Here is a 24,746-nt window from a genome sequence, read left to right as displayed (position 1 = left end):
GAGTCTGTATTGTTTTTATAAACTTAAAAACTGCACAGGTGGGGGTGGGGAAATCAACTATGTACATAAAGTGTAAAAGGCACCAGGCTGCAGTGGAAATACATTCTATGGGCTCCGGCCCAGCGACCCCCCCAGACCCACGTCTCAGAACCAGAGGGGAGACAGATCTGCCCCCTCCCTCCCCCATCGGGTGAACAGAAGCCAAGACAACTGGCACATTTATACGTATGTTACAGGTTAACTGAGGCATAGGCTAAAATGAGCAGTAATTGGTCACTGTATAAAAAGCTAATATATTAAGAGTCCTCTAAAAAAAAAAAAATTACACAGAAGGGGTTGGCTGCAGCTCGGACCCCTGGGCTCCCCCCAACGAGATCAGCCTCCCCCGCCCCCCAGGGGACAGATTCATTGATGCAACAGGCACTTTTTGCTCTTTTCTTCCTTGGCTGGGCGAGTTCTGGAGTCTGGGGAATAAAGTGCATGACGTGGCCACAGTGGCGGAGGGGGAAGCGGGCGGGAGCTCGGCCAATGATGGAGCTGGTGGCGGGAGCTGTAACGGGCACTCACTCTCACCCAGGGACAGGTGAATTCAGACCCGCAGGCCCTGGCAGAGAACGCACGGAGGTTCGGGCCCCGGGGCTCCCGGCTGGCTGGCGCCTCTGTTTCATTAACATCCAGGCTGGCGCCAGCCTAAGTCGGGAGCCACAGGTCCCGGGTTCGAATCCCAGGAGAGAGAGAGAAACAACCAACCCAGGACTGAGGTTTATCATGCTGCTTAACACGCACCTGGACGGCGCCCAGATGCCAGGGTGACAAGCATGGAAGAACAGATACAGAGGACATTTTCTATTCCATAAGCGCCCCCCCCCGCCCCCAAAAATGGGCTCTGCCCACCACACCTTGATGGAACCTGCATCCCTTTGCCCTAAGCTAGCAGGAGACAGTGCAGCTCCCTTCACCCCAGAGATCTCATGCATAATAACAGGCTCCTATGAGCCCTGCACTGGAGGGGGTGGGGGGCCGTATGGGAACCCTGGCCTCATTGAGTATAGAGGGATGTAATCTGACCCATGCCCCCTTGTGAACACAGGGATGATTGCATCCACACCCCTGGGGGAAATGTGGGGTGCTTAAGAGCAGGGGAGGGGGTGCAGCAGCTGTTTTTTGGGGGGAGGTTAAGTTACTCACTCCCAGGGGATCTGACGGAGGGGGCGCAGTATGGAGTATGCAGGGGCAGCAGCCAGAAACCCAGTCCATCCCTCCCCCCAGCACCCACTGCAACCTCCCCCATAAGCGGAGAGGCCCTGCTGAAGTGTGAAATTCCACAGAGCTGGGGCTTGGGCAGAAGGGGGTGGAAGGGTTTCTCCTTCCCCTCACAGGCGATGCACTTTGCAAGCCGGCGCCACTGCTTGCCCACGAGGGCCACTTGTCTATGCAGGGCCAGAGGCCACTTCCACGCCTGTACCCCTGAGTCCCAACCCCCAGGTTCCAGCAGCGTTGCTCCAATCCCCGCCAGCCCCTGCAGCTCCACGAGCCAGCTGCCGCTCTCCGGGCGGGCGGGGAGGCCCGAGCTCAGTTCAGGGTGACCCGCAGGTAGGACGTTGGCACGTAGCCCTCGCCGCCTTTGCTCCTCCGCACCCGCGTCCAGCCATCGCCTTTGTCCTCCTCCATCAGGCTCAGCTCCTCTCCTTCCGTCATGGAGATGGTGCCTTCGCTGGAACCTGGGGTGATGGGGAGGGAGGAAAGGGGTAGGGGAAATCAAGGCAATGGGGTTAGAAGAATCACTTGTTTCAGAGCTCAGCTAGGTTCCCCCCCATCCCTGTGATAGGAGGACCTGTATGTTAGAGCTCCTAGGACTCCAGGGGGATCACACCCTCTGTACCCCTTCCCCAAACCCACATAGCTGGCTACAGCAATAGGCCATTGGGGGCTGGAAGTTTCCCCTGGAAGATATGGGTGAACGGCACAGACCCTAAGTGACCCTTCCTTGTCCCCCATTAGCCAAGAAATATCCCAGTGGGCAGCTGTTAAAGGGGAACTTATGCCAAACTCCTACCTCGAGGGAAGGGGGTGGGGTGGACTGAACAGGGGTTTGGAAATGTAGCCTGCTTGGCGGTGAAGTCTCCAACCCCTAAGCGGGATTTGAACTCAAGACCCTCAGTATTAAAATAGGTTCCTACTGTATGACCTAAAAGGAGGAGCTCTGTTAGCAGCCAACAGTAGTAAGACTGTTATCCTGATTGCACACCAGTCATGTGAGGGGAGGGGAAAGGGGCTAAGGATGGTTGAAAAATTTCCAGCAGAAAATTGGTTTTTGAATGAGATTTTTCAGATTTTCCACTCCCATGGAAGTGTCAATTTTCTTTTGTAAAATTACCCCAAAAGCAGAATATTTTGATGAGGAAATGCTGCCATGATGCCTCATGGGAGTCGTGGTTCAGGTGCCTCACACTCCCATTCTCCTTTCTGGGCCCAGCTCTCAAGCTGGACTTCATCTCCCATGATGCACCATGGCCCAAAGATTCCCATAATGCACTGTTTCCTCAGTCAGAGGGGCAAGACCCTGGTGAATCATGGGAGATGTAGTCCAACCAGGGAACCTGGCTCAGAAACATCTTGGGAGAGTACCTTCAAACTGGTACATGGCCACACAGGTGCCGATGGGCGAGGCCAGGTCCTCCTCGAAGTCCTCGTCAAACTCCGTGTAGATCGGCTGGTTCAGAGCATCCTGGCTGTCGTCGGAGTGGGTGGCATCAGGGCTGAGGGACCAATAAGGAGACAGGGTGAGCGGCTGTTTCTGGGGGTAGCTCCAGCCACAGGGAGTCCAGGGTGGCTGTTCAGAAGCACGAGTGTGGTCTAGGGGTTAGAGCAGGGGAACTGAGAGCCAGGACTCCTGCGTTCTAATCCCCACTCTGGGAGGGGTGCAGGATCTAGTGATAAGAACTGGGGGACTAAGGAGCCAGGACTCCTGGGTTCTATTCAGACAGATGGCACCCGGCCCAGAGATCCCAAACCGCACATGCGGGTGAGGATTCAGCAGCCCCCACACCTGGGTGTCACGGCCGCCTGCTCCCCCTAGCTCCTGGGGACGGACATTTCACCTCCTCACCTGCCCTTCTCGTGGGAGCCGTTGTTGTTCAGGGTGGTGGCGTGGTCCAGGTGGCGACTGTATCTCAGGGTGTTGTCCGGCCGGTTACTCAGCATTCTACTCTCGGCTTCGGCCAGCCACGACTGGGAGGCGCGGGAGAGAGAGAGAGAGGTTCAAGCATTTCATTCCTGCCTCCCCACAGCAGAGACCGATCGCACATGGGGGCGAGCGTCTTCGTTCACATGGGGCTTCCTTCTCTGGCCCTGGCAGGGCACGCCCCTTAGCAGCTGTCCCCCTATGGGGTCTTGGCCCCATCCCTGCCCTCAGAATAGCTACAGACCCAGGCAGTCAGAGCAGGTCAAGTACCCCGATTCTCAGTTCTGCTCCAGGCTTCACACAGTCTTCAGGCTCCCCATATTTTGTCTTGCCCGGTCCGCCCCCAGCGTAAGCTAGTGCAAAATCAGCGCTCAGAACCCAGGAGCTCTAACCACTAGACCCCATTCCTCCATGGTGGTGCTAGACGTAAGGAGACTAAACAACTGCTGAGGGCCCCAAACGGCTCACGGGGGACCCACTTTAGTAAAACCCCCAAAATACCATTCACCTTATTTAACAAGCGTATCAGTCCATGGTGTGTTGGTATATTTGTTATGGAAATATCATTAGTATTTTTAGGAGGTGGGTGAGGGGGGATGGGGGGCCCCCCAAAATATTCCTGTTTAGGGTTAAGGTTAGCACGGCCTCTGCCACTTCCTCCAGAGCTGTGAATAGAACCCAGGAGTCCTGCCTCCCAACCAACCAGTTAGCTACAGTCCCATTCCTGCCCAATCCAGTATCAAAGACATGGGCTATGACCTGTAGGAACAGGAAACACCCAAGAGAGTCTGAATCACTGGAGGAATGGGGCGGGGGAAGGTGCTTTTATCAGGCGACGCACATTCAGCCAACTCATTCATAAAATAAACCTGTGGCCAAGAGTAACTTCCTTAGCAAATAAGGAAACTGGGCAGAGCCATTTAACAGGATTGTCTGGTGTAAAGCTCGTCGCTTGAGAAAGAGAAAGCGACCGAAGGCCCAGGCTGTTTCTATGAATGAAACGATACTGGGCACGGAGTTCCACACATGATTCACCCCAGAATAATTTAGGCATGACGCAACCGCTCATAAATCAAACCAGCAGCCTTTGAATCATAAGGACACCTAACCTGAGAACCAATGCGGTCGTGACACCATTATCAGTAGGGTCACTGCCTGATTTAAAATAGTCTCTCATCTTTTGATATTCTTCATATTGTGGCAGTGCCTAGTTGCCTCAGTCATGGCCTAGGTCTACATTGTGCTAGGCGCTGTACATTATTTATTAGGTATATTATGGTAGTGCCTAAGAGCCTCAGTCATGGCCCAGGTCTCTGATGTGCTAGATGCTGTACATTATTTATTCGGTGCATTACGGTAGTGCTTATGCGCCCCAGTCACGGCCTAGGTTTCTATTGTGCTAGGTGCTGTACAAACACAGAACAAGACGCTGGTCCTTGCCCCAAATAGCTTCCAATCTGAGTGGGACCCCAATATGCCTTAAAGAAGCAGGATGGTGCAGCAGTTGGGCACTAGCCTATGACTTAAGTCCCAGGTTCAAGTCCCTGCTCTGCCACAGACTTCCTGTGTGACCCTGGGCATGTTACTTAGCGTCTCTGTGCCTCAGTCTCCCCACCTGTACAACGAAGATAACCACTTTGCCCTGGGAGGATAAATACACTCAAGATGGCGCGCTGCTCAGATGCGACAATGACGGAGGCCACATAAGGACCTAAAATACTTAGAATCCATCAGCAAGCCAAGGGACACCGTGTGGACGCGGAGATCATTGTGCTAGATGGGCCAGACAATTTTGACCACATATTAACATCAGTTAGGGGTGTGATTTTTTTTTTTTACATTCTTATTGAAATATACACATGCTTTTGCCAATGTCGCTTATTTCGCTTGGAGAACCAGTATACGCTACCCCATTGAAAGCACTCTTCTGCCACTACAAGCTGTGTCTACTATGTCTACACTAAAAGTAGGCTTTCTAGAGTCCACTTGCTAGCGTAGGTGAGGCCTTAACAAATGCAGAGTTTCGGGGCCTAGAGGATAAAACACTTAGCCAGGGACTCAGGAGATCTAGGTTTTATTCCCAGCTCTGACACTGGCCTGCTGGGTTAGTCTGGACAAGACACTTTCCCTGTGTTTTGCCTCAGTTTCCCCCGCTGTAAAACGTCGGTCCTCGTCGGTAAAACGCTGGACTCCAAGGATGAAAAGCGCTCGAGAAGAGGGAGGCGCTGTTACATGGTTCGGCCACTAGAGGGAAATAAAGACCTCCCTTATAGATTTAAGGCACTTTGAACCGGTTCAAAGGAAGGACTGGTCAGACCATACGGGGCATCCCAGGTGTCTGGAGCCACAGATGGCTGGAGAGCAGAGCCGGATGTGTGGATTCCCAAAGGAGCCTGGGGAGTGTGTCAGAGGTAGCCCCATCCCGTGACCCCCCTCCCCACCCCGCACCTCCCCCTTACCTCGTATTTCTGGATTTCTAGGCGCAGCTTCTCGATGTTGCTTAGGGTCTCAGAGATCTTTGGCTCCAGGCTAGTGGGGTCGCCCATCTGGGGCGTCTTCTGGTACACGTCCTTCATCTTGTTTAAGGCATCTCTGTGGGGAAGGGGAGAGGGAAATGTTAGGGGAAGGGATTTAAAGGGACAGCACAAAAAATTTCTGCCTTCTGGCAAAGAGATTTGGATGCAAATTGTAGGAATGCAAACTGATTGGTTCCCTCCCTTTATTTCTTCCTGCATATGAAGAGAACAAGGGGAAGGAGTGCGTCCTAACAGACCGAGCACTGGACTAGGAGTTACACAAGAACATCAGAACGGCCACACTGGGTCAGACCAAAGGTCCATCTAGCCCAGTATCCTGTCTTCCGACAGTGGCCAATGCCAGGTGCTTCAGAGGGAATGAACAGAACAGGTAATTGAGTGATTAAACCCGTCATCCACTCCCAGAAAGCAGAGGCTAGGGATACCCAGAGCATGGGGTTGTATCCCTGCCCATCTTGGCTAATAGCCATTGATGGATCTATCCTCCAGGAACTTTAGTTCTTTTTTTAACCCCATTTAGTTTTGGCTTTCACAACATCCCCTGGCAAGGAGTTCCGCAGGTTGACGGTGCGTGAAGAAGGACTTCCTTTTGTTTGTTTTAAACCTGCTGCTTATTAATTTCATCCAGTGATCCCTAGTTCGTGTGTTATGAGGCGGGGTTAATAACACTTCCTTATTCACTTTCTCTGCACCAGTCATGATTTTATAGACCTCAATCACACTCCCCTTTAATTGTCTCTTTTCCATTACTTTGCCCCTGACCTGGGGGAAATCATTTCTCCTCCTCCTGTTTTCCCTTCCTACCCTGGTCTATTTAGACTGTAGACAAATTGGGGCAGGGACTGGCTCTCACGAAGCACGTCCAGCACCTGGCACAACGGGGCCGCACATCTCGGCTGCGCTCACTGTACAATGATTATTTGAAGGAGTGATTACAGATCAAGCGCACATGCTACATGGAAATAGCATTTCCCTATTGTGCGTAATCTACAGGACTCACTGCAGCAGGAGGCCAGAGTTACAGACTATGGATAAACCCTCAGGGTTTAGAAGCCTGGAGAAGGGAGGGGTGGTGCATTGTGGGAGTCCCAGTCTATGGAGCATCATGGGAGATGTAGTCCAGCAGGTGAGCTGCCACCAGGGGAGGAGACCAAAGACAGGAGGCCCCCAAAAGGCACCGCCTACAGGGCATCGAGCGCTTGTACCTCTGGTCGATTTCCTTCTGCAGCTCCCGGTTCCTCTCCTCGATCTTCTGCTGTAACTTCTTCCTCCTCTGCTCCGGCGGCAAGTGGCTGAAATCTTCCGTGATCACAGGCTGGCGGCAGGAAGGGGGGAGGGGAAGAAAAGGATACATCGGTTCCCTTCGTGTCGTAACATGGACCCTCTTCCCCAGCCACAAAATCCAGTCCCGTGCGCCCCCCCCCCCCCCCGACTCCTTCACACTATGGGTTGCAGGGGCTGCTGACAGCCACTGCCCCTGACGTGCAAGACGCTGGCCAGCGCCAGGGGAATGTGTGTGCCCCACTCGAAGGGCCTGATCTCGCTGAGCCTCCTAGACCTTCACTGGTCACTGGGAGAGCTCGGTACCTCGCAGGATAGCGACAGCGCTTGGAGGCAGGGCCCCTCCCGGGGCAAGATGTTGCATGATGCCTTTCTGCAGCAGTGGCCGGGATCCGGAGCTCTCCGATTGTGCCGCGAAGAGAGCTCGGCACCTAGCGGCCAGGGAGACACCAGCCACGGCCCTGCAGCTTTAAACCGACATGGGCCAGATCTCGGCCTCCACCAGCAGCACGGAGGGTTGAGATCCTAGTTCTCTCCGGCTGCAGAACCCTCAGCCCGTGGAGACGAGAACAGCTCACGGCATCCGCCCCAGCCGTTACAGCTATGGGGGAAACCAGCACTGAGCTGGGATTCAGGAGACCCGTGCGGCCTCCGGCAAGTCACTGGGTGGACGGGCCTCAGACAGCGGCATGCAGTGCTACAGCGCCACGTAACCATGCCCACGCCCAGCAAAGGTCTTCGGAAGCGTCAGCGCTGCCCGAGATGCTACTCGCTGGACCGTGGGTCTGGTCTGGTAATACTTTTTTCCTCAATTGGCCAGCGACTGACTTCCACCCCTGTGAGGAGGCAACACCAAGCAAGCACACCCGTGATTTTTTTTTTTTTTAAAAAGCGAAACACGCTGGGATCCTGGCACAATAACCACGTGCCCTCAGCCTGGCAGAGTCAGCCCCCCCGTGCCCCCACGGCATGGAGGGTGAAAGCCATGTGGGCAAGCCCTGGTTTGCGGAGGTGCTCCTACTTCCTGGGAATACCAGAGGTGGAGGGGGGCAGGGGTAGAGGGAGAGGCGATCAGAAGTTGGCTGCTGGGTTGGGTCTTTGGTCTCCTGGCTTGCAATGCTTTATTAAGAACAGGAAGCGGTTTACTGGGGCTTGACCCCACTCCCACACAGTCTGTACCCCAAGCAGCAGATGCGGCACAAGAGTTTCCGAAAAGGGGACGCCGACAGAAGGGAAGCCTGGAAAGCAAGGGACGGCTTGGGGTTTTATATGGAGCAGGAACGGAGGCTGCACACGCTCCTGGCTGGAGGATGCAAAAGGGGAAGCTCCTGGTTCGGACGGGCAGAACAAGGTGGACTATGGTGCTGTGTGGAGCAGGCGAAGGGCTGGGCTAGGAAGTTTGGAAGGAAGGCGCGTGTCTGGGGAAGCCGATGTTTTTGAAACAGGCGGAAGCACTGACCGCTGTACCACGCGAGGGAGGCTGGAGCTACGTGGAAAAGAGGGATAACCCAGGGCTTTGAGAAGTGACCGGTAAAAGAAGAAATAATTGGGTGCATGCTGGGGCTGGGAGAAACTTCTCACGGAAACTGAATTTTTATGGAAAACCTGGATTTGGGGGAAATGCATCTGCTTCGGGCGGAAAGATTTGATGTTCTCGTTGAACAGAACAAAGATCTGAAACTCAACGCTTTCAGATTTGACTATGCTACTGTAGTGCCTCCTGGGAGGTGTAGTTCAGGTGCCACATGAGCCCATTGTCCTCGATGGGCCAGGCTCCCTGGTTGGACATCTCCCATAATGCACCATGGTGTGCCCTCTCCTTTATAAGGGGAGGTGGTGCATCATGGGAGATGCAGTCCCATCAGGAGCCCAGCTCACAGCGGAGAACGGGGACACGAAGCCACCAAACTCCCTGTTCTCCTCTGTGAGCTGGGCTCCTGATGGGACTACATCTCCCATGATGCACCACCTCTCCTTACAAAGAGGGCACACCATGGTGCATTGTGGGAGATGATGTCCAACCAGGGAGCCAGGTCCATAGAGGACAATGGGCTCATGAGGCACTTGAACTACAACTACCAGGAGGCACTACAGTTGCATTTCTGAATAGTTCCATTTTCAAGGGGGGGGGGTTGCCAGAAAGCCAAAGTAGATGCAAAAAGGCCTTTAAAAAAAAAAAGATACTTTAAGCCTCCTTCCTGCACAGCCCCGCTGTTTCTTTCTTTGCAGGTGCCCTTCATAACAGCAGCAACTTCCCATGGCTTGGTACAAAGCAAAATACAAGACACAAACTTACCCCCCGTTTGAGGCTGCGGAAGGAGGCGATGCGGGGTTTGACTGTCTTATTGATCTCATTCAGACAGTAAGACAGAGGGTCCCGGGTGAATTTGGGGGATGGAGGTCCGTTGGTGGCAGACGAGGAGGAAGGAGGAGGGGCAGAGACCACTGGGGAGAGGGGAGGGGGCGGGAGCTAGGGACAGACAAAAAGGGATAACAGAACACATGGGGACACACAATGGAGAGAACTCTGTAAGAAAATAAACAGGCACGCACACACAAAAAAAACAACCCAACACAGCACAGGGAATAAAGGGGAGAGGGGTAAGGACAAGCTGCACCATCACAATCCACCAGCCGGAGGCAGCGAGGGGAGGGAAGGCCCACCAACCATTTTGTCTGTCTCCCAAGCGCAGGGGATCCCAGCAGCAAAGGGAAGGGGAATAGGCTCAGAACCCTTTCAAAGCCAAGATTGTTCAAACGATCCTAAAGGAACCTGAGTCCCATGGGAAGTCACAGGAATTTGGGTGCCTAATTCCCCTAAGACCCTAGGAAATGTGCCTGCTTTATACGCTTAGGGACCCACCCTGCACCAGGGGTGTGACTGGCACCATGGATCAGGCCCCTCCTGCCACAGATCGGGCCCCACCCTGCACCCTTGGCCCTTCCTGGCACCCATGTGACTGGGAAGCTTGACACCGAGAAGAGGACCAGGCTTTCAGCTCCCACCTTCCTATCTTGGGAGAGAGGCACTTTGTTCATGTCTCCCATGATGCACCACCTGCCTTCACAAAGAGGGGAGACCATAATGCATCATGGGAGATGGTAAGGAGACTGGGGGAGGGGGGGCATGTTACAGCAGGAGGCAAGTAACATGACCAGAGGCTGCTTTGCTCCCACAGGCCCGTGTATATCCCCCCACCTCCATCTCACTCTCACAGCCGTCCTCCCCAAGACCAGCCTGCACCCCTTCCTGTCCACAGGCCCCCCAGCTAGGGAAGGTTGAAAATTGGAATTTCAATTAAACTTTCTTTTAAAAAAAAATTAATTGTTTTTGGTGCTTCCTGCGGGAAATTTCAGTTTTTCGTTGAAAACTGAAATATTTCCACTCTGAAGTGCCACTGCGGTGCATCATGGGAGTTGTAGTTTGAGTGCTTCATACCCCACATTTGCTTCTGTGGGCCCAGCGCCCCAGCCAGATACATATCCCATGATGCACGGCCTCCCTTCATTGAGACCCAGGTTCATCATGGGAGATGTAGTCTGACCGAGGAGCCTGGCCCATAGAGGAGAATGGGAGCATGAGGCATCCGAACAACAACTCCCACAAGGCACCGTGGGAGGCATTTCCAAATGGAAACATTTCAGCTTTCCACCACAATATCGTGATTGTAGACACTTCCATTTCCAGTCCTGAACTGTCCCCTCCAGCCCCCAATCTCCTCCCCACCCCCTCCCACCCAGGTCTGCCCTGCTTCTGGGTCTCATTCTGAGTGCCTGGTGTTAGCTCCTCAGGGTGCAATCTTTCCGTGTTACCCCTTCCCCTGCTCAACTGAAGCCCCAATCTGGCAAAGCACTTCAGGCAAGAGAACAAGTCCACTGGCTTCAATATTAGGTGTATTACGGGAGCCCCAGTCCCGGATCAGGACCCCGTTGCGCTAGGTGCTGTACAGCAAACACACGGTTCCTGCCTCAAAGAGCTGACAGCCCGGGACTAGGGTTGCCAACCCTCCAGGATTGTCCTGGAGTCTCCAGGAATTAAAGATGAATCTTTCATTAAAGATCATGGCATGTGATGACACCTCCCGGAATTTGTCCATCCAGAACTGGTGACCCTACCCAGGACCCTGTTTCTGGGCTTAGAAGCGAAGCACGGGCTTGAAGCGTTTCGCAGGATCGGGGCCTGAATTCCTGCCAGCTTCCGTGTGGACAGTTGATCTCATCCCCTTTAGCAAACCCTTGCCAGGGTGTGGGGGGGGAAAATATCCATCCCCTACCCCACCCCTTATAGCAAGCTATTAGTCCCTTCATAGGGATTCTTCCATGTGATAACTCGCCCACCCCTTCTTGAGTGCCCTGCACCCCATGCTGTACCCAACAGCTCCCCCTATGGGGAGTGGGGGTAACTGATGCACCATCACCCCAGAGGTCACCTACCTCAGCTGGAGTGGGGCGGGAGGGGGGAAATCTGAAGGCAGGATACAAGGGTGAGGGTCTGCAGGAAGCATTCATAGGGAACACATGGCTAATCAGGGGGTGGGGATTGATGCCCTAAAAGTCTCTGCCTTGGACACATGTTCCCTGGGCCTCCTGACCCACCCCTGCATGGCGCATGGCACAATGTGCCCTACCCCCGATGCTGCTCCAGCTCTGGGGCTGAGAAGAAGCAAGATGCTATTTTTATATTCCTGCGGGCTGAGGGGAAATAGGGCCCAGAGCCAGAAACCCCAGATCCAAACCTCATTTCAGTCTGAACGCCACAGCTTGCGTTCCCCCCTACAGGGGAGACCCCTCGGGTTTCCCCCCCGCCCTGGGTGGACGCAGGACGCCGGGCATCGATGTCTGCGTGTTGCCGGGTAGTAGGAGTTTTCAGCGCATGCATGAAGTGAAGCAGCAAACGGCTTGGATATGAAACAGGCGTGAGCCAATTAGAGCAAGAAATTTGCCCCTGGGGTGGGCGAGGGAGGGAAAACTTGATCCATCCAGCAGTGCCTGTGAAATGGGTACAGCACAGCCAGGACGGGCGCTGCAATCACAGAATACCAGGGTTGGAAGGGACCTCAGGAGGTATCTAGTCCAACCCGCTGCTCAAAGCAGGACCAATCCCCAGACAGATTTTTGCCCCAGATCCCTAAATGGCCCCCTCAAGGATTGAACTCACAACCCTGGGTTTAGCAGGCCAATGCTCAAACCACTGAGCTATTCCTCCCACCAGCTGTGCGCATCCTGGACCCGCAGCAGGGGTCAGCGAGCAGAGCACTAGAGCCCAGTTCCTTTTCTATGGGCTGCCATGACCTGCGAGTCCCTTTCTGCGGTCTCTGATTGGCCTACCGGATCTGGAGGGGGGTGGGGGCACATGGCCTACTAACCAATTGGGCTTCACTCAGCCCTTCCCCGCCCCCTTATCCTGCTCAACGTCCTTCCTGAGGGCTGCTCTAATTTACGCTCTGCTTTCTACAGGTCCCGGGAAGCGGGAAAGGCCATAGCGCTGATCACACAGGCCATGTCCCCAATATGCTAGGGGCTAGGCCCTTATGCCAGCTCCATGCTGGCCTGGGAGGTCCCTGAACAGGGTCTTCTCCACCCACATTAAATCCCTTTTATGCACTGCGTGGCCAAATGGGGCCCCCAAACCATCTTCCACTTGACAGCAGCCCAAGGCTCTCCCGGATCAGAGAGACGGGGCAGCCCTGTGGCAGACCCACAGTAACCCCTAATATCCTGGACAAGCCCGACGGAAGGAAGAGAAACTTTCCTGAGTGAAGTTGAACCTCCCTGCGTTACAGTTCATACCTTGTGGGGAGAGGGCGGTAGGAAAATGCACCGGGCCGGGTGTGCAGGGGGTGTACCCTGGGGGAGGCTGTAGGAAAATGCACCAGGGTGGGCGTGCATGGCCTGTACCCTCTCTAAAAGGGAGGGGGGAATGCTAATTAACTCGCTTGGTTGCCTGGGGAGGCATCCATGTCCCTGTGCAAACCGGATTCTCTAGAGCCCCACAGACCAGCAAAAAACAAACAAACAATCTGGATGAAAGCTGAGGTTTTAGCTAGCTCGGGGCCTTCTTTCTGATCCAGCCAACGGGCTGGTCCACGGAGGGGCCCGATCCTCAGGGAGCCTTGGCTGACGGAGGCCTCCTAAGGCGGGGGAAGGTGTTCTGAGCCGAAGTGCGGAGGACCCACAAAGGAACCCATCGGGCAGGGTGATGCCGGGGAGCTCGCTAGCGGGCGTGTGGGTTCTCATTAGTCGTAGAGGTGCTCTCTGTAATTCTCTTTATCTTAAGCATGAAGGCGTAACACAGATCTGAAGCCACCCCTCCGTTCTCAGTGAGGCTGTCCTTGCTGGGAACCGCACAGCGAAGGCAGGGAACCGTGCAGCCTGGGACGCGGGGCTGCCTGCGGAAAGGGGAGAGCCGGGGAGCTGGAACCACCCAAGAGTGGAACCACGGGGGTGCAGACAGTTGCCCCGAATTGTGACGAGCCTCAGGGGGAGAAAAGCTGAAGGGAGCTGACCGCACCAAGGATTTCTCCTCCAGAAACGTGTCCCTTCCTCAGAGCAGCAGCCTACGCTAGCCTCCCGCGCAGGCCGGGATGTATCAGGGGAAAGGGGCGAATGCAGCCAGGCGGTGGATGCTGGAGGGAACCGAGGAAGATGGAGCATGCAGAGCACAGACGTGAGGCGGGGGAGCAGAGCTGAGCCGGATCAGCGGTTAGGATCGGGGCTCCGGCCTGGCCTTAGTCTGACCTCCTGTGTCACCCACCCAGCACCTGCACACTAAAGCCAACAGGCCCAATGTGGCCCAACTAACAGCCCATCGGAGACGAAACTAACATGCCGCAGACAGAGCATCGGAGGGACCCCTGCCTGGGGCCCTGCATGGGCAAGGAATTGACTGAGATAAACCAACCCACACCCCATGCTACAGAGGAAGGTGAAAAAACCCCAAGGCCATGGCCACTCTGAGCAGTGCAATGATTTGGGGGTGATCGCTGTTGCGCACAGTACAGACAGGACGTGGGGGTTAGGACACAGGTAAACATGGGGGAGGAGGACGGAAGAGAAATCCTACCACACAGATGTGACCCTGGGAGGGGTTTCCAAGGGCTGAGACGCATGCGGCTGTGACCTGCTTTTGCTAACAAGCCTCTCGCTAAACCGGGCGTGTTGGGAGCCTGATTTTTTTTTTTTTTAATTTTGAAAAGGATCCCACACAGGAGAGAGCTGGCCCGGAGCACGGCCATCCCCGATCCTGACCCACTCCACAGGCAGTGTGTGGGGGGCGGGTTATTAATAAACAGCCTCACAGTTACTCAGGGATCCCAGAACCAAGACGCAAAAAAAAAAAAAAAAAAACCACACCCGCCCCCTCCCTGCCCCAAGAGCCCTAACCTGGCGTAAAAGCCAGGTCAAGATTCCTTGTCGGAACAGCATGTTCCCAAGGCAGCTCTCCTGGGGCGCGGGAGGGAGGGGTGCGTGGGATGTGACTCATGGAGGACAAGAGGATCGGGCAGGGCCAGGGGCGGAGGAGACAGAAAGAGAGAGAGGCTCATGCTAGCTGATTCGGAGCGCGCGCTCCCGCACTGGTTAATTATTAGCGTCTCAGCCCGCCCAGCGCTCGAGAGAGACGGGGGGCTTAAGGCTCTTTTACGGTGTCATGCACAGGCAGCGAGATGCAGCCAGGGAGAATGATCACAGACCGGGGTCAAACGGCGGCGTAGCCTGCAGCGAGCGACGGGCCGTGCCGCAGAGAAGGGGGGTGGAGGCTGCTAACTACCCGGGCATCTTCGCAGCGCTCGGGCCAGCGGGGTAGCAGCTGAGGCCCGGAGCCCCCAGAACTGCATTTGGCAGCTGTTCATCTACAGTTGATAAGGGATGTGGCCCGGGACCAGCGCTTGGTACCACCTGCCCCTCTGCATAGCTAGTAGGGTGGGCAAAGGGGCGGAAGGAGATATGGATGGGTTCATGCCAACCAGTATTGTAAAGGGGGGGGGCGGCTAGTGATTAGGGCAGGGGCTGGGAATCAGGACTCCCAGAGCTGTGAATGGAACCCAGGAGTCCTGACTCCCAGCCCCCCTGCTCTAGCCACTAGACTCACCCCCTCCCCTGCCAGAGCTGGGAATAGAACCCAGGAGTCCTGACCCCCACCCCGAGATGGGACTAGAACCCAGGAATCTTGACTCCCAATTCTGTGCTTCGACCACAAGGTCCCGCTCCGAGTTCCAGCCACGCTGAGCTGTCCCAACCCGGGCAGCGCCCAGAGCCAGGGCCCCCCTGCCAGTTCCTACCTTATTCTTCTTGCTGAAGAGCCAGCGTTTCCCTTTGTTTTTGCCCGGCAGGCGGGGGTCCAGCCGGCCATCCAGGGTGCCCCGGGGCGTCCCCAGGCTGCTGTCGGAAGAGGTGCGGTTGATCGGCTGGCTGAAGTCTTCGAAGTCCACGTCTCCCGGCCTCTCGAAGCCGGACTTGTGTAACTCGATCAGCACCTGGGAGTCCTGCCGGCGGTGAGGTGAGGGGGAGGGCGTCACCGCCGGGAGAACCAGAGCTACTGTCCTCCCCAGCGCCCGTTCCTCATCACTGCAGCGTTCTCAGCTCCCCAGAAACACTTGCATGCACAAGCCACGTGTCGCCAGCAAGACCGGGCTCCGGGGTCCTTGAAACGGGGTCTTCCCCAGAATTGATCTCTACAGACCGGACGCCAATCCCTATTCTATCCATGGGCACAAGTCCAAATAGGACCCAGGCGTCCTGACTCTCAGCCCTCCTTCCTCCCCCGACCCCACTCCCCTGGCAGGGTCCTGACTCCCCTGGGTCCGCAAGAGGAGTGGGTGTAGTGGTTAGAGCAGCACGAGCTGAAGTCAGGACACCTGGGTCTTATTCCCATTCCCTAGGACACAAATACCCACAAAACCCTCCGGGTTTGGGATCTGGGGCTGGATTGACTTAACTCCTCCAGGTGAAGTAAAAACAAAACTGCCCCCATGCTGGTCTGGGGCCCCTAGTGGAGGGGGGAGGTTATGACAGCTGGATCCCACCCAGTTAGCCCCGCCTCCTTTAAGGGCATCTGCCTCCCTATTGGAGGGCAGGTGCTATAGCAACTCCAATGGGCTTTCCACCCCTAGGGCACTAAGTTTAAGGAGACAGCAGGACCCACGTTCTTCTCGTTCACTGAGTCGGCCGCTGCCTTCATGCCGTCTAGGCACTTGCCGATGATGGGCATGACCTGCCGCTCAGTCTCTGAGAAGACGCCGTAGCCTTCCTTCAGCCGCACCGTTCGCCTTTCGTCCATCTCCTGCAGCTTCTGCAAGGGCGGGGAGCAGAAAACAGTGAAAATGATAAAAGGCCTGGAAAAGACTCTACAAGTATTATTAATTATTATTATTAATTATGCAGCTCTTATATAGTGCTTTATCCATAGATCTCTCAGCGCTTTACAAAGGAGGTCAGTGCCATTATCCTCATTTTACATATGGGGAAACTGAGGCACAGAGAGGGAAATGACATACCTCAAGTCACACAGCAGGCGAGCCAGATATAGGACCCAGGTGTCCTTCATGCTGGACGGGCAGTTAGTTTGATTGAAAAAGGCTGGGGTTGTTTATCTTGGGGATGAGACACCCTAGAAATCCACACAATAATGGGTGGGATTGAGAAGGGAGATCAGGTAGGTCTGTTCCCACAACACAAGAGCAAGGGGATGTTTGTTTTGAATTTTCCACCTTTCAGTTTTAGTAGATGAGGAAGAAATACACGTGTACTTTGCCATCCTGTAGCAGTGAGTTCCGCAGGCTACGAGACCAGGACCTTCCCAAGATTCACACACAAAAGGTGTGTAGTGAAAGCAGCACAACTCCCCATAGTGCACAGGCTGTTCTATTCCCATCTAGCTATTCTCTTACTTAGACTGGAAGCTGTCTGGGGCAGCGACGACAACTTGTTCTCTGTTTAGACAGCACCGAGCACAGCAGAGTCCTGGCCCATGGCTCGGAATCCAATGTCAACACTAAACCAAACATGGTCTAGTGGTTAGAGCACTGCATGGGGCCTCGGAGACCTAGGTTCTATTCTTCGCTCTGCCACTGGCCTGCTGGGTGACCTTGGGAAAAATCACTTTCCCCGCTCCATGCCTCAGTTTCCCCATCTGTAAAACAGGGATAATGATACCTTTTATGAAGGGCTTTGAAATCTACAGATAAGAGCTAGGCATCATCATCATCATCATATTGGTATAATTGACAGAGAGGGAAAGAAAAAGAAGGGAAGGACAGAAAGAGGAAGCAGGGCTAAGGTTAAGTAGGAGTGGCTTATATTGATGGGGAGGAGCTTATAGTCAAGGGGAGGAGCTTACATTGAAGATCTGCGGCATCTCCAGGAAGTAGAACTGGCTCTGGTCCCGGTTGAATTTCTGCAGGAAGGAGGCGTATTCGTTCTTGCTCTCCTCCGCCATGTGACTGCGCAGATTGGCCTGCTGCTTCGCCTGCCGGGGTTAGTGCAAGCATCACAACACGCTCAGCTCCGTCCCCGCGCGCAGACGGACAGGCCTGGATACCAGCCCAGGGAATCCCTTCTAGTCAAAGCCGGGGGCCAACTCCCCATCCGCAATAGCAAGGTCCCGGGAGGGTCTCCCTCCCATCTGCTCTTCTCCCCTGCACCACACAGCTAACTCCCCCCACGCATCATTGCAGCCCCCATTTGGGGGGGGGGAGGGGCTGCATCATGGCAAGTGCTGCAGACACGGCCCCTGAGAATTTAGCCTGAACAGCCTCGGAAAGGCTCGTTAGCCCCATCACAGAGACAGGGAAACTGAGGCACAGAGATGAAGTGACTGGCCCAAGGTCACCCATGGTGGGTCTATGGCAGAGCCGGGAACTGAACCAAGATCTCCCCAAGACTGAACCCCGGCACCATCCTCTTCCTCTAACGCAGCCTCTTTAAACGCGGTCGGTTATGGATGGTCAGCTCTTTGGGGCAGAAACCTGGTCTTCATACCGGTCTGTAAAGCAGCTAGCAAAACCCATGGACTCTACCTCACCCAAGAGGTCCCCCTTCCTTCCATCCTGCTGGGCCCCCCTCCCATGCCGCCTGATGGTTCCCCCGTCCCCAACAGGCCCACGCTAGAGGGATTCAAGCCAAGGGGACAGCAGCGTTCCGACCTTCTCCACGTCCGCCTTGGTGGCATTGAGGTCTTGGTCGAGCTTCTCGGCCGCCAGCATGGCTTTCTCCGCCTCCCTGCAGTCCCGCTCGAACTTCCGTTTGCTCTGGGGGCGGGGGGATACAAGCCAGCGTTACCTTGCCGGAGCGCACAGCTGCTTCCCACCCACAGAATTCAGGGGAACCACAGGGGAGGGGGCTCAGGGACTCTCCCCCGTTACAGAGGAGGAAGCGAAGTCGGGAGGTTAAGGGACTTGCCCTAAAGCATGGAGTGAGTGTGTGGCAGAGGTGGGAATGGAACCCAGGAGTCCTGACTCCCAGCTGTCCCCTCCACAACCTTCCGCTAACCCACTAGACCCCACTCCCCTCCCAGAGCTAGAAATAGAACCCAGGAGTCCTGACTCCCAGCACCTCCCATTGGTCTAATGCAGAAGTTCTCAAGCTGTGGGTCGTGACCCCACTTTAATGTGGTTGCTAGGGCTGGCGTTCGACATGCCAGGGCCCAGGGCCAAAGCCCAAGCCGCACCACCTGGGGCCAAAGCGGAAGCCTGAGGGCTTCAGCCCTGGGAGGCGGGGCACAGGTTACAGGCCCCCTGCCTGGAGCTGAAGCCCTTGGGCTTTGGACCCCACTGACGGGGGACTGGGGCTTTGGCCCTCCAACTCAGGGTGATGGAACTGGGGGTGGGAGGGAGGAGCTTAGGCTTCAGTCCCCCTCCTGGGGTCATGTAGTAATTTTTGTTGTCAGAAGGGGGTCACGAGGCAATGACGTTTGAGAACCCCTGGTCTAATGCATCAGGGCCCACTGCCTTCCCTGAGCTACCAACAGAACCCAGGAGTCCTGACTCCCTGCCTTCCCCCCACCCTAGCCACTAGAACCACAGAACAGTTTTGCCGCACATGTTCTGGACTTCCTCTGAATAAAGCCCCTTTCATTCTCCTGGAGGCATTTCCTTCCACCAGCTGTGCTCTCTGCGGAGCACAGGCTGACCCATGCAGCTGGGTCTCGGCGAGCGCCATCCAAAGCTTCCTCGCAGTCAACGGAAAAGCTCCCGGCGGCTCCAAAGAGCTTGGATCGGGCCCAACACGAGCATGAACAGCACGTAAACAGCTGGCCCCGTTCCCCAGGACTCACGTTTTCGAGTTGCTTGAAGGAGTTTTCTAGCTGCTGCTGGGCTCGCCGGCCCTCCTGGAAGTGCTGCAAAGAGGAGAAACGTCAGCGGGACCTCATGATTTTCAGCCGTCTCTCCGTTCTGTGTTTGCACCGCACCTAGCGCGGCGAGGCACTACCAATGAATAACGTACAGCGCCTGGCACCATTAAAAAATTAGCCAACACCAGAACATTCTTCTTCACAGCCAGAATTTGCAGAAGTGGCTAGAGATTTGGGAAGTTTGAGACTCCTTAAATTGCCCCTGATTTTCACACAGCACCAAGCACCCTGCCCCGATGAAAAAGTTGGGGTCCCTTTAAGAAGTCTCAAGGGCCCCAAATCACTGGGCACGTCTGAAAATTCAGGCTGGGATGAAGAACGTTCTGCTGCTGGCTATTTATTAGGTGCATTACGGTAACGCTTAGGCAGCCCCAGTCCAAGGACGCTCTTGAACCTCTATAAGCTGTATTACCGCAGCACCACGGGGCATGTACATGTCTCTTCTCCTCTCCAGGGAGACGGCAATTTTGGTAGTTCCCGGGTTCTAAAAAAGCTCCCCAAAAGTAGCATGGCTATTGCACCTACGATGCTCCCACAGACCCCATGTCCAGCCACAGGCAAACCCTCCAAGAAGGCAGCGGTGGCCCCAACTCCCAGAGGGGGGCGAGCGTCAGTCATTACAGGGAGCTGGCCGAAAGTCGCACCCAAGGGACACAGCGTCTGCCGGGACTGAACCTGGGTCCCGTGGGATCTAAAAGCGCCCTCCTCTGCCACTGGAGGGAAAGGCCCTGGGACATTACTTCAAGGCAGAAGCAGGCTGTCTCCCCCTAGTGGCTGGGTCCTGCAAAGAGGCACTTTTGGCTGGTACATTGCCCAAGCTCTCTAGGCTCAGTGGGGACCCCACGTATGTCACCCGGCTACAAAGGATGCCCTGCCCCAGATATTACTAAGCCCTGGAGAGTTGCACTGGAAGACAGGGAGGGAGGAAGCGTTACCGATTTCCTCTCCTGCTTGAGCTCCTGGCCATGCTTAGAGAGCTCCACGCAGATCCGCGTCGTCAGGTTCTCCGCCACCACCTCCCTCTGCCCGGCAAAGTCATTGAGCTCCTTCACCACCTGCAGGAAGGCCTGGTACTGGCAGAACCTGGAGCAGGGGCAGAGTTACGGGGCGAGCGACAAGGTCATGCTAAGGTCACTGGTGCAGAGGCTCAGGGCATTCGCCCCCCACCCCCTCAACCCCCAACTCATCTGCCCCAGGCATCTCCGAACTCCGCCTGGATCAGAACAGGTTTCATTCTAGGCCAGGATCCCGCCTCTGCTAAGCCCAGACCGGAATCTCGAAGACACACAAGGCCGCTCCACCGTAAGGAGTGGCTCAGTGCAACCACCTCTGGAGGGAAAGCTCCGGTCTGCAGTGCGCAGGAGGTCACGGATTCAAGGTCAAAGACTTCGAGCGATGGAGGGTTCACCACATCCCTCCGTGAGGCGGCCCAAACCTGTACCTGGTGGGGGTCTACCTAGCTTCAGCTTCCGGCCATCAGATCTCGTTCTGCCTTTCTCTGCTAGACTGAAGAGGCCTCAGCTATCGGAAACCGTCTCCCCATGTGGGTATTATTAAATCATCATAACGGTTCATTCTGGCCTTAATCTAGGAATGGATATGAGCTGCCTTAGAGGATGGTGCAAGAAACTCTCAATAAGGCCATGACAGGATAACCTGCTGCCAGGGGAAGATGTCTCTGCCCCCCCCCCCCCCCCCCAGTTAAAGGCTGGGGCATATGCCTTGAAGCATGAGGCTTTATATCCCTTCCTAAAAAAACAAACAAACAAAAAAACCCACACCAAATGTTTAAGTTGTTATTCTAAATCTGGATTTTCTTATTATTTAAGTTAGCACCCACTTCTCCTTTTAAGCCTACTAAACTCCCACCCCAATGAAACCTTGTGGCAATGAGTTCCACTGACTGCACGAAAAAAAAGTTATTCCTGCCGTCCATTTTAAATGGGCTGCCTTGAAGTTTCATTGAATAAAAAACCCCGTTACCAAAACCAGCGTCTTATCTGAGCTTTGAGATGGTTTAACTTTAGATGAAATAGAATTTAGATCTAAAGCCACCGAGACTAGAGGTTTTGCAAACCCAGAGCACAGCTTACTTCATCCAAAATAGGGACATCCTCTTCTCTCAATATAGCCTATTGCAAACACTCCGGTGCAGTTCTCCAACTGGCCAGCAGGGGGCACCCTACTATTGACAGATCACCTGGCAGCTCTATTCACACCCCCAGCACCCCAATGGTAATCCTGGCCCAGTGCAGAGGCAAGACGGGGGGGTGGGCCTGGAAAGCAAGCCCCCCGCCTGCGCTCACCTCACAGCAGCAGCTCGGGCAGCCCCAGTGTCCCAGGGAGCTGGGCCCAGCGCTTGGCTCCGTGCATGGCGACCTGGTATACAGGATCAGTGTATTGCTTGGGCTTGGCCCGGCCAGACCTGAGCAGCCTTGTGACCCGCGACGCCTGCAGCGGGGAGCCGGGTCCAGCTCCGTAGGAACCGCTGCTGCGGGGTGAGTCACGGACACAGAAAAAAGCCACGGCCAAACCGGGAAAAGTCACAGGGGTTTTCCCCAGCCACAGCCTTTATGTTTTGTATCAAATTTCTCCGTAAATGGAACGGCCACCTGTTTCATGCAGGCACAGCAAGGGGAAGCCGGTTTGGGTGCAAAGTTTTGGGCTGGAAATTCTGAAGGAAGTGGCCAGTCTTGGTATTGACAGCGGAGCCGAGGGTTAGAGGAGGGCGTCTGAGGGGCTGGATTAGGGCCAGAGTCAGAGGCTGGTCCAGCCAGGGTCACCCGCTCTAGTGGGCTGCCTGGCAAGCTAAGCGTTCCGCCACTTCTGGCAGATCTCATGAGAACAGCTGATCTCGGTCAATGTCCCCACCATCCAAGGGCAGAGCCCAGGCCAAAATTGGGGGGCAAACAACAGGATCTAATCCAATGGCCCGACACTCCTGACGTTTCTGGGGTTCGGCTGAAAGGTTCCAACCTATCTCCGCACCCACGCAGAAGCCTTTCCAGTGCTCTGCGCCAATCAGAAGTCATCGGCCTGGGGCAGGAATCCAGAACACTGAAATTCACCAGGCAGTCTACTCCATCGAGTCGGTCAGCACCAGCACTAGACGGAAGGTGCAAGAACCCCACCATGTCCGATGTAGGATAATCGGCCCCCCCGCATTAAATCCCGTCCTGGCCTCTAATAGTGAGAGAGCGGTTTAAATCCCAGCGCCTGAGGTTTAATAACCCTTCCAGAACAGTCGTTAGCTGTAATTATGATCACTCTGCATATTCCTGCTCCCCACATAAGCGTCCAATCCCTTTTTGAAATGTACTAAATTCCTGGTTTCAACCACTTCCTGTGGCAAGGAGTTCCAAAGGGTGACGTTCTCTGGCTTTTTATGTACGTCAGGCTAGAGGACAATGCTTCCTTCTGGCCTTTAGCTCTATTAAAGAAACTTGAACCATTGCAATTCATAGAGTTTAAGGCCAGAAGGGGCTATTCTGTTATCTCCTCTGACCTCCTGGAGGGCACAGGCCAGAGAATTTCACGCAATCAGACTCTGCACGGGAGTAATAACTTGTGCCAGAAAGGCAGCCGGCCTGGATTTGAAGATCAAGGGATGGAGAATCCACCACTTCCTTGGGGATGTTGGTCCAATGGTTTATCACCCTACCGTTAAAGCATTGTGCCCTATTTCTAACTTGAAGTTGTCTGGCTTTAAACATAGCATCATAGAAACGTAGGGCTGGCAGGGACCTCAAAAGGTCATCTAGTCCATCCCCTGCCACACCGAGGCAGGACCATTTATACCTAGACAGGCTTTTGTGTCCTTAAAAACACCCATTCTTTGGTTCTCATTCTGCCTCTCTCAACTAGCTTAAAGAGATAGCTTAAAGAGAATGACACGTGCCGAGATCAGATGGAGGCACTTACTTGGATTCTGGATCTTCTCTTGTGTTCCGTTTTGGAAGATACTTTTTCACCAGATTCCTGCAAATGAGAAAGAAAAAAAAAAAAACACCCATGGGAGAGTGGAGGTTTCCTGGGAAACAAGGGCAGGGGGTTCCCTGCGTAGGGAAGATTGCAAGATGTTACCAGCCAGAGAGAGGCCATCAAGCTAGAAGGCCCCTCCCTCGGTTTCCCCGGATAGATAGAAGCCATCGTAAGAAGTCGACAGGAAACCCCGAGTCCCAGTTCCAGCACCAGAAATCTAGCCCCGAGGCCGATGGAAAAGCTGCAGGCTTTTTGTGAGAGCACGACCCTGCCCCAAACTGTTCATGAGCTAATCCAGGCCAGCAGCGCGAGGGGCAGCTGAGGCAGGGAGAGAGGAAGCGACTTGCCCAGGGTCACCGGCAAAGCTGGGAACAGAATTAGCTCTGCCGAGTCTCAGTCCAGCGTCTGATCCACTGGACCCGGCTGGAAGTATGTTGTAAAGTCCTTGGAATCCCTGTCTGTCTGTTGTACTTATCTGGTACGGTAACATCTGAGTGCCCCTCAAACTTTAATATACGTCTCCACACAGCCCCATCAGGTAGGGCTGTTATCCCCATTTCACAGATGGGGAAACTGATGCAGTGAAAGAGAAAGAAGGGGAGAAAGAGACTATCATTTCCATATAGTGAACCAGTGGCAGAGTTGAGAAGAACCCAGGAGTCCTGATTTCCAGGTTCTCTCTGCTTAACCACTGCACCTCACTCCCAGAGCTGGGAATAGACCCCAGGAGTGTAGTCTACTAGCCAGAGCAGGGCACAAGGAGCCAGGACTCCTGGGTTCCATTCTCAGGTCTGGGAGGGGAGTGGTATCTAGTGGTTTGAGCAGCAGGGGCTGGGAGGCAAAACTCCTGGGTTCTCTCCCTGGCTCTTGGAGGGGAGTGGTATCTAGTGGTTTGAGCAGGTGGGGCGAAGAGTCAGGACTCCTGGGTCCTACTCCCAGCTCAGAAGAAAAGATTCTTTACTTCCAATTTCCCCTCTGCCGTAGCACTAAACCAGGATTAAAACCCAGAAGTCCTGACACCCAATTTCCCACTGCTCCAGCCATTAGACCCCACTCCCCAGAGCCAAGAAGAAAACCCAGATCTCCCCCGGGACAGTGGAAGAAAAGAGGGCGTCACGGGAACGGAAAAAAAAACGCTTTTCTACGTGCAGCCGTGACGGGACGGTGCTTTTCGGTGGGATTTCACCCCCAGGCACGACACGAGCGGCCTCTGAAAAAGCTGGGCAAAAAGAGAAGAGAAACCAAAGAACTCCTCTGCTAGGAGCCTGGAGAACCCCCCGGAGCTGAGGGGACAGGCAGGCAGCCTGGTTTGAAATGGGCTCAAGGAGAGGGAAGCTCCCTGCAACGTGGTTTGCAAGAAAAATGCTGGGTTAAGACTTCTCTGCCACACGCCTGCTCTTCCTGTCAGCTACCC

The 24,746-nt window shown here is 54.8% G+C and overlaps 1 protein-coding gene across 5 annotated transcripts in view; it reads right to left on the bottom strand.

Annotated features, from left to right (window-relative positions):
• The window catches only part of TRIP10 (thyroid hormone receptor interactor 10), a 76,573-nt gene continuing 51,827 nt past the window's right edge, over nucleotides 1-24,746 (bottom strand). For 2 of the 5 annotated variants that reach the window (XM_065576206.1, XM_065576208.1), the window contains exons 3-14: nucleotides 23,273-23,329; nucleotides 20,287-20,434; nucleotides 19,274-19,336; nucleotides 18,144-18,248; nucleotides 17,339-17,467; nucleotides 16,145-16,291; nucleotides 15,282-15,485; nucleotides 6,927-7,036; nucleotides 5,644-5,776; nucleotides 3,110-3,231; nucleotides 2,629-2,759; nucleotides 1-1,721 (exon numbers count right to left, since the gene is read on the bottom strand). In XM_065576206.1, the coding sequence (XP_065432278.1) occupies nucleotides 1,573-1,721; nucleotides 2,629-2,759; nucleotides 3,110-3,231; nucleotides 5,644-5,776; nucleotides 6,927-7,036; nucleotides 15,282-15,485; nucleotides 16,145-16,291; nucleotides 17,339-17,467; nucleotides 18,144-18,248; nucleotides 19,274-19,336; nucleotides 20,287-20,434; nucleotides 23,273-23,329 (1,498 nt within the window). In that variant the 3' untranslated portion in view covers nucleotides 1-1,572. Of the gene's footprint in view, nucleotides 1,722-2,628; nucleotides 2,760-3,109; nucleotides 3,232-5,643; nucleotides 5,777-6,926; nucleotides 7,037-9,298; nucleotides 9,473-15,281; nucleotides 15,486-16,144; nucleotides 16,292-17,338; nucleotides 17,468-18,143; nucleotides 18,249-19,273; nucleotides 19,337-20,286; nucleotides 20,435-23,272; nucleotides 23,330-24,746 lie in introns of all 5 variants that reach the window. The other 3 variants (XM_065576204.1, XM_065576205.1, XM_065576207.1) reach the window with 3 other exon arrangements.

The sequence above is a fragment of the Chrysemys picta genome, chromosome 22 (assembly GCF_011386835.1).
Source record: "Chrysemys picta bellii isolate R12L10 chromosome 22, ASM1138683v2, whole genome shotgun sequence".
NCBI classification, from domain to species: Eukaryota; Metazoa; Chordata; order Testudines; family Emydidae; genus Chrysemys; species Chrysemys picta.
This window is presented reverse-complemented; position numbering and strand designations above follow the sequence as displayed.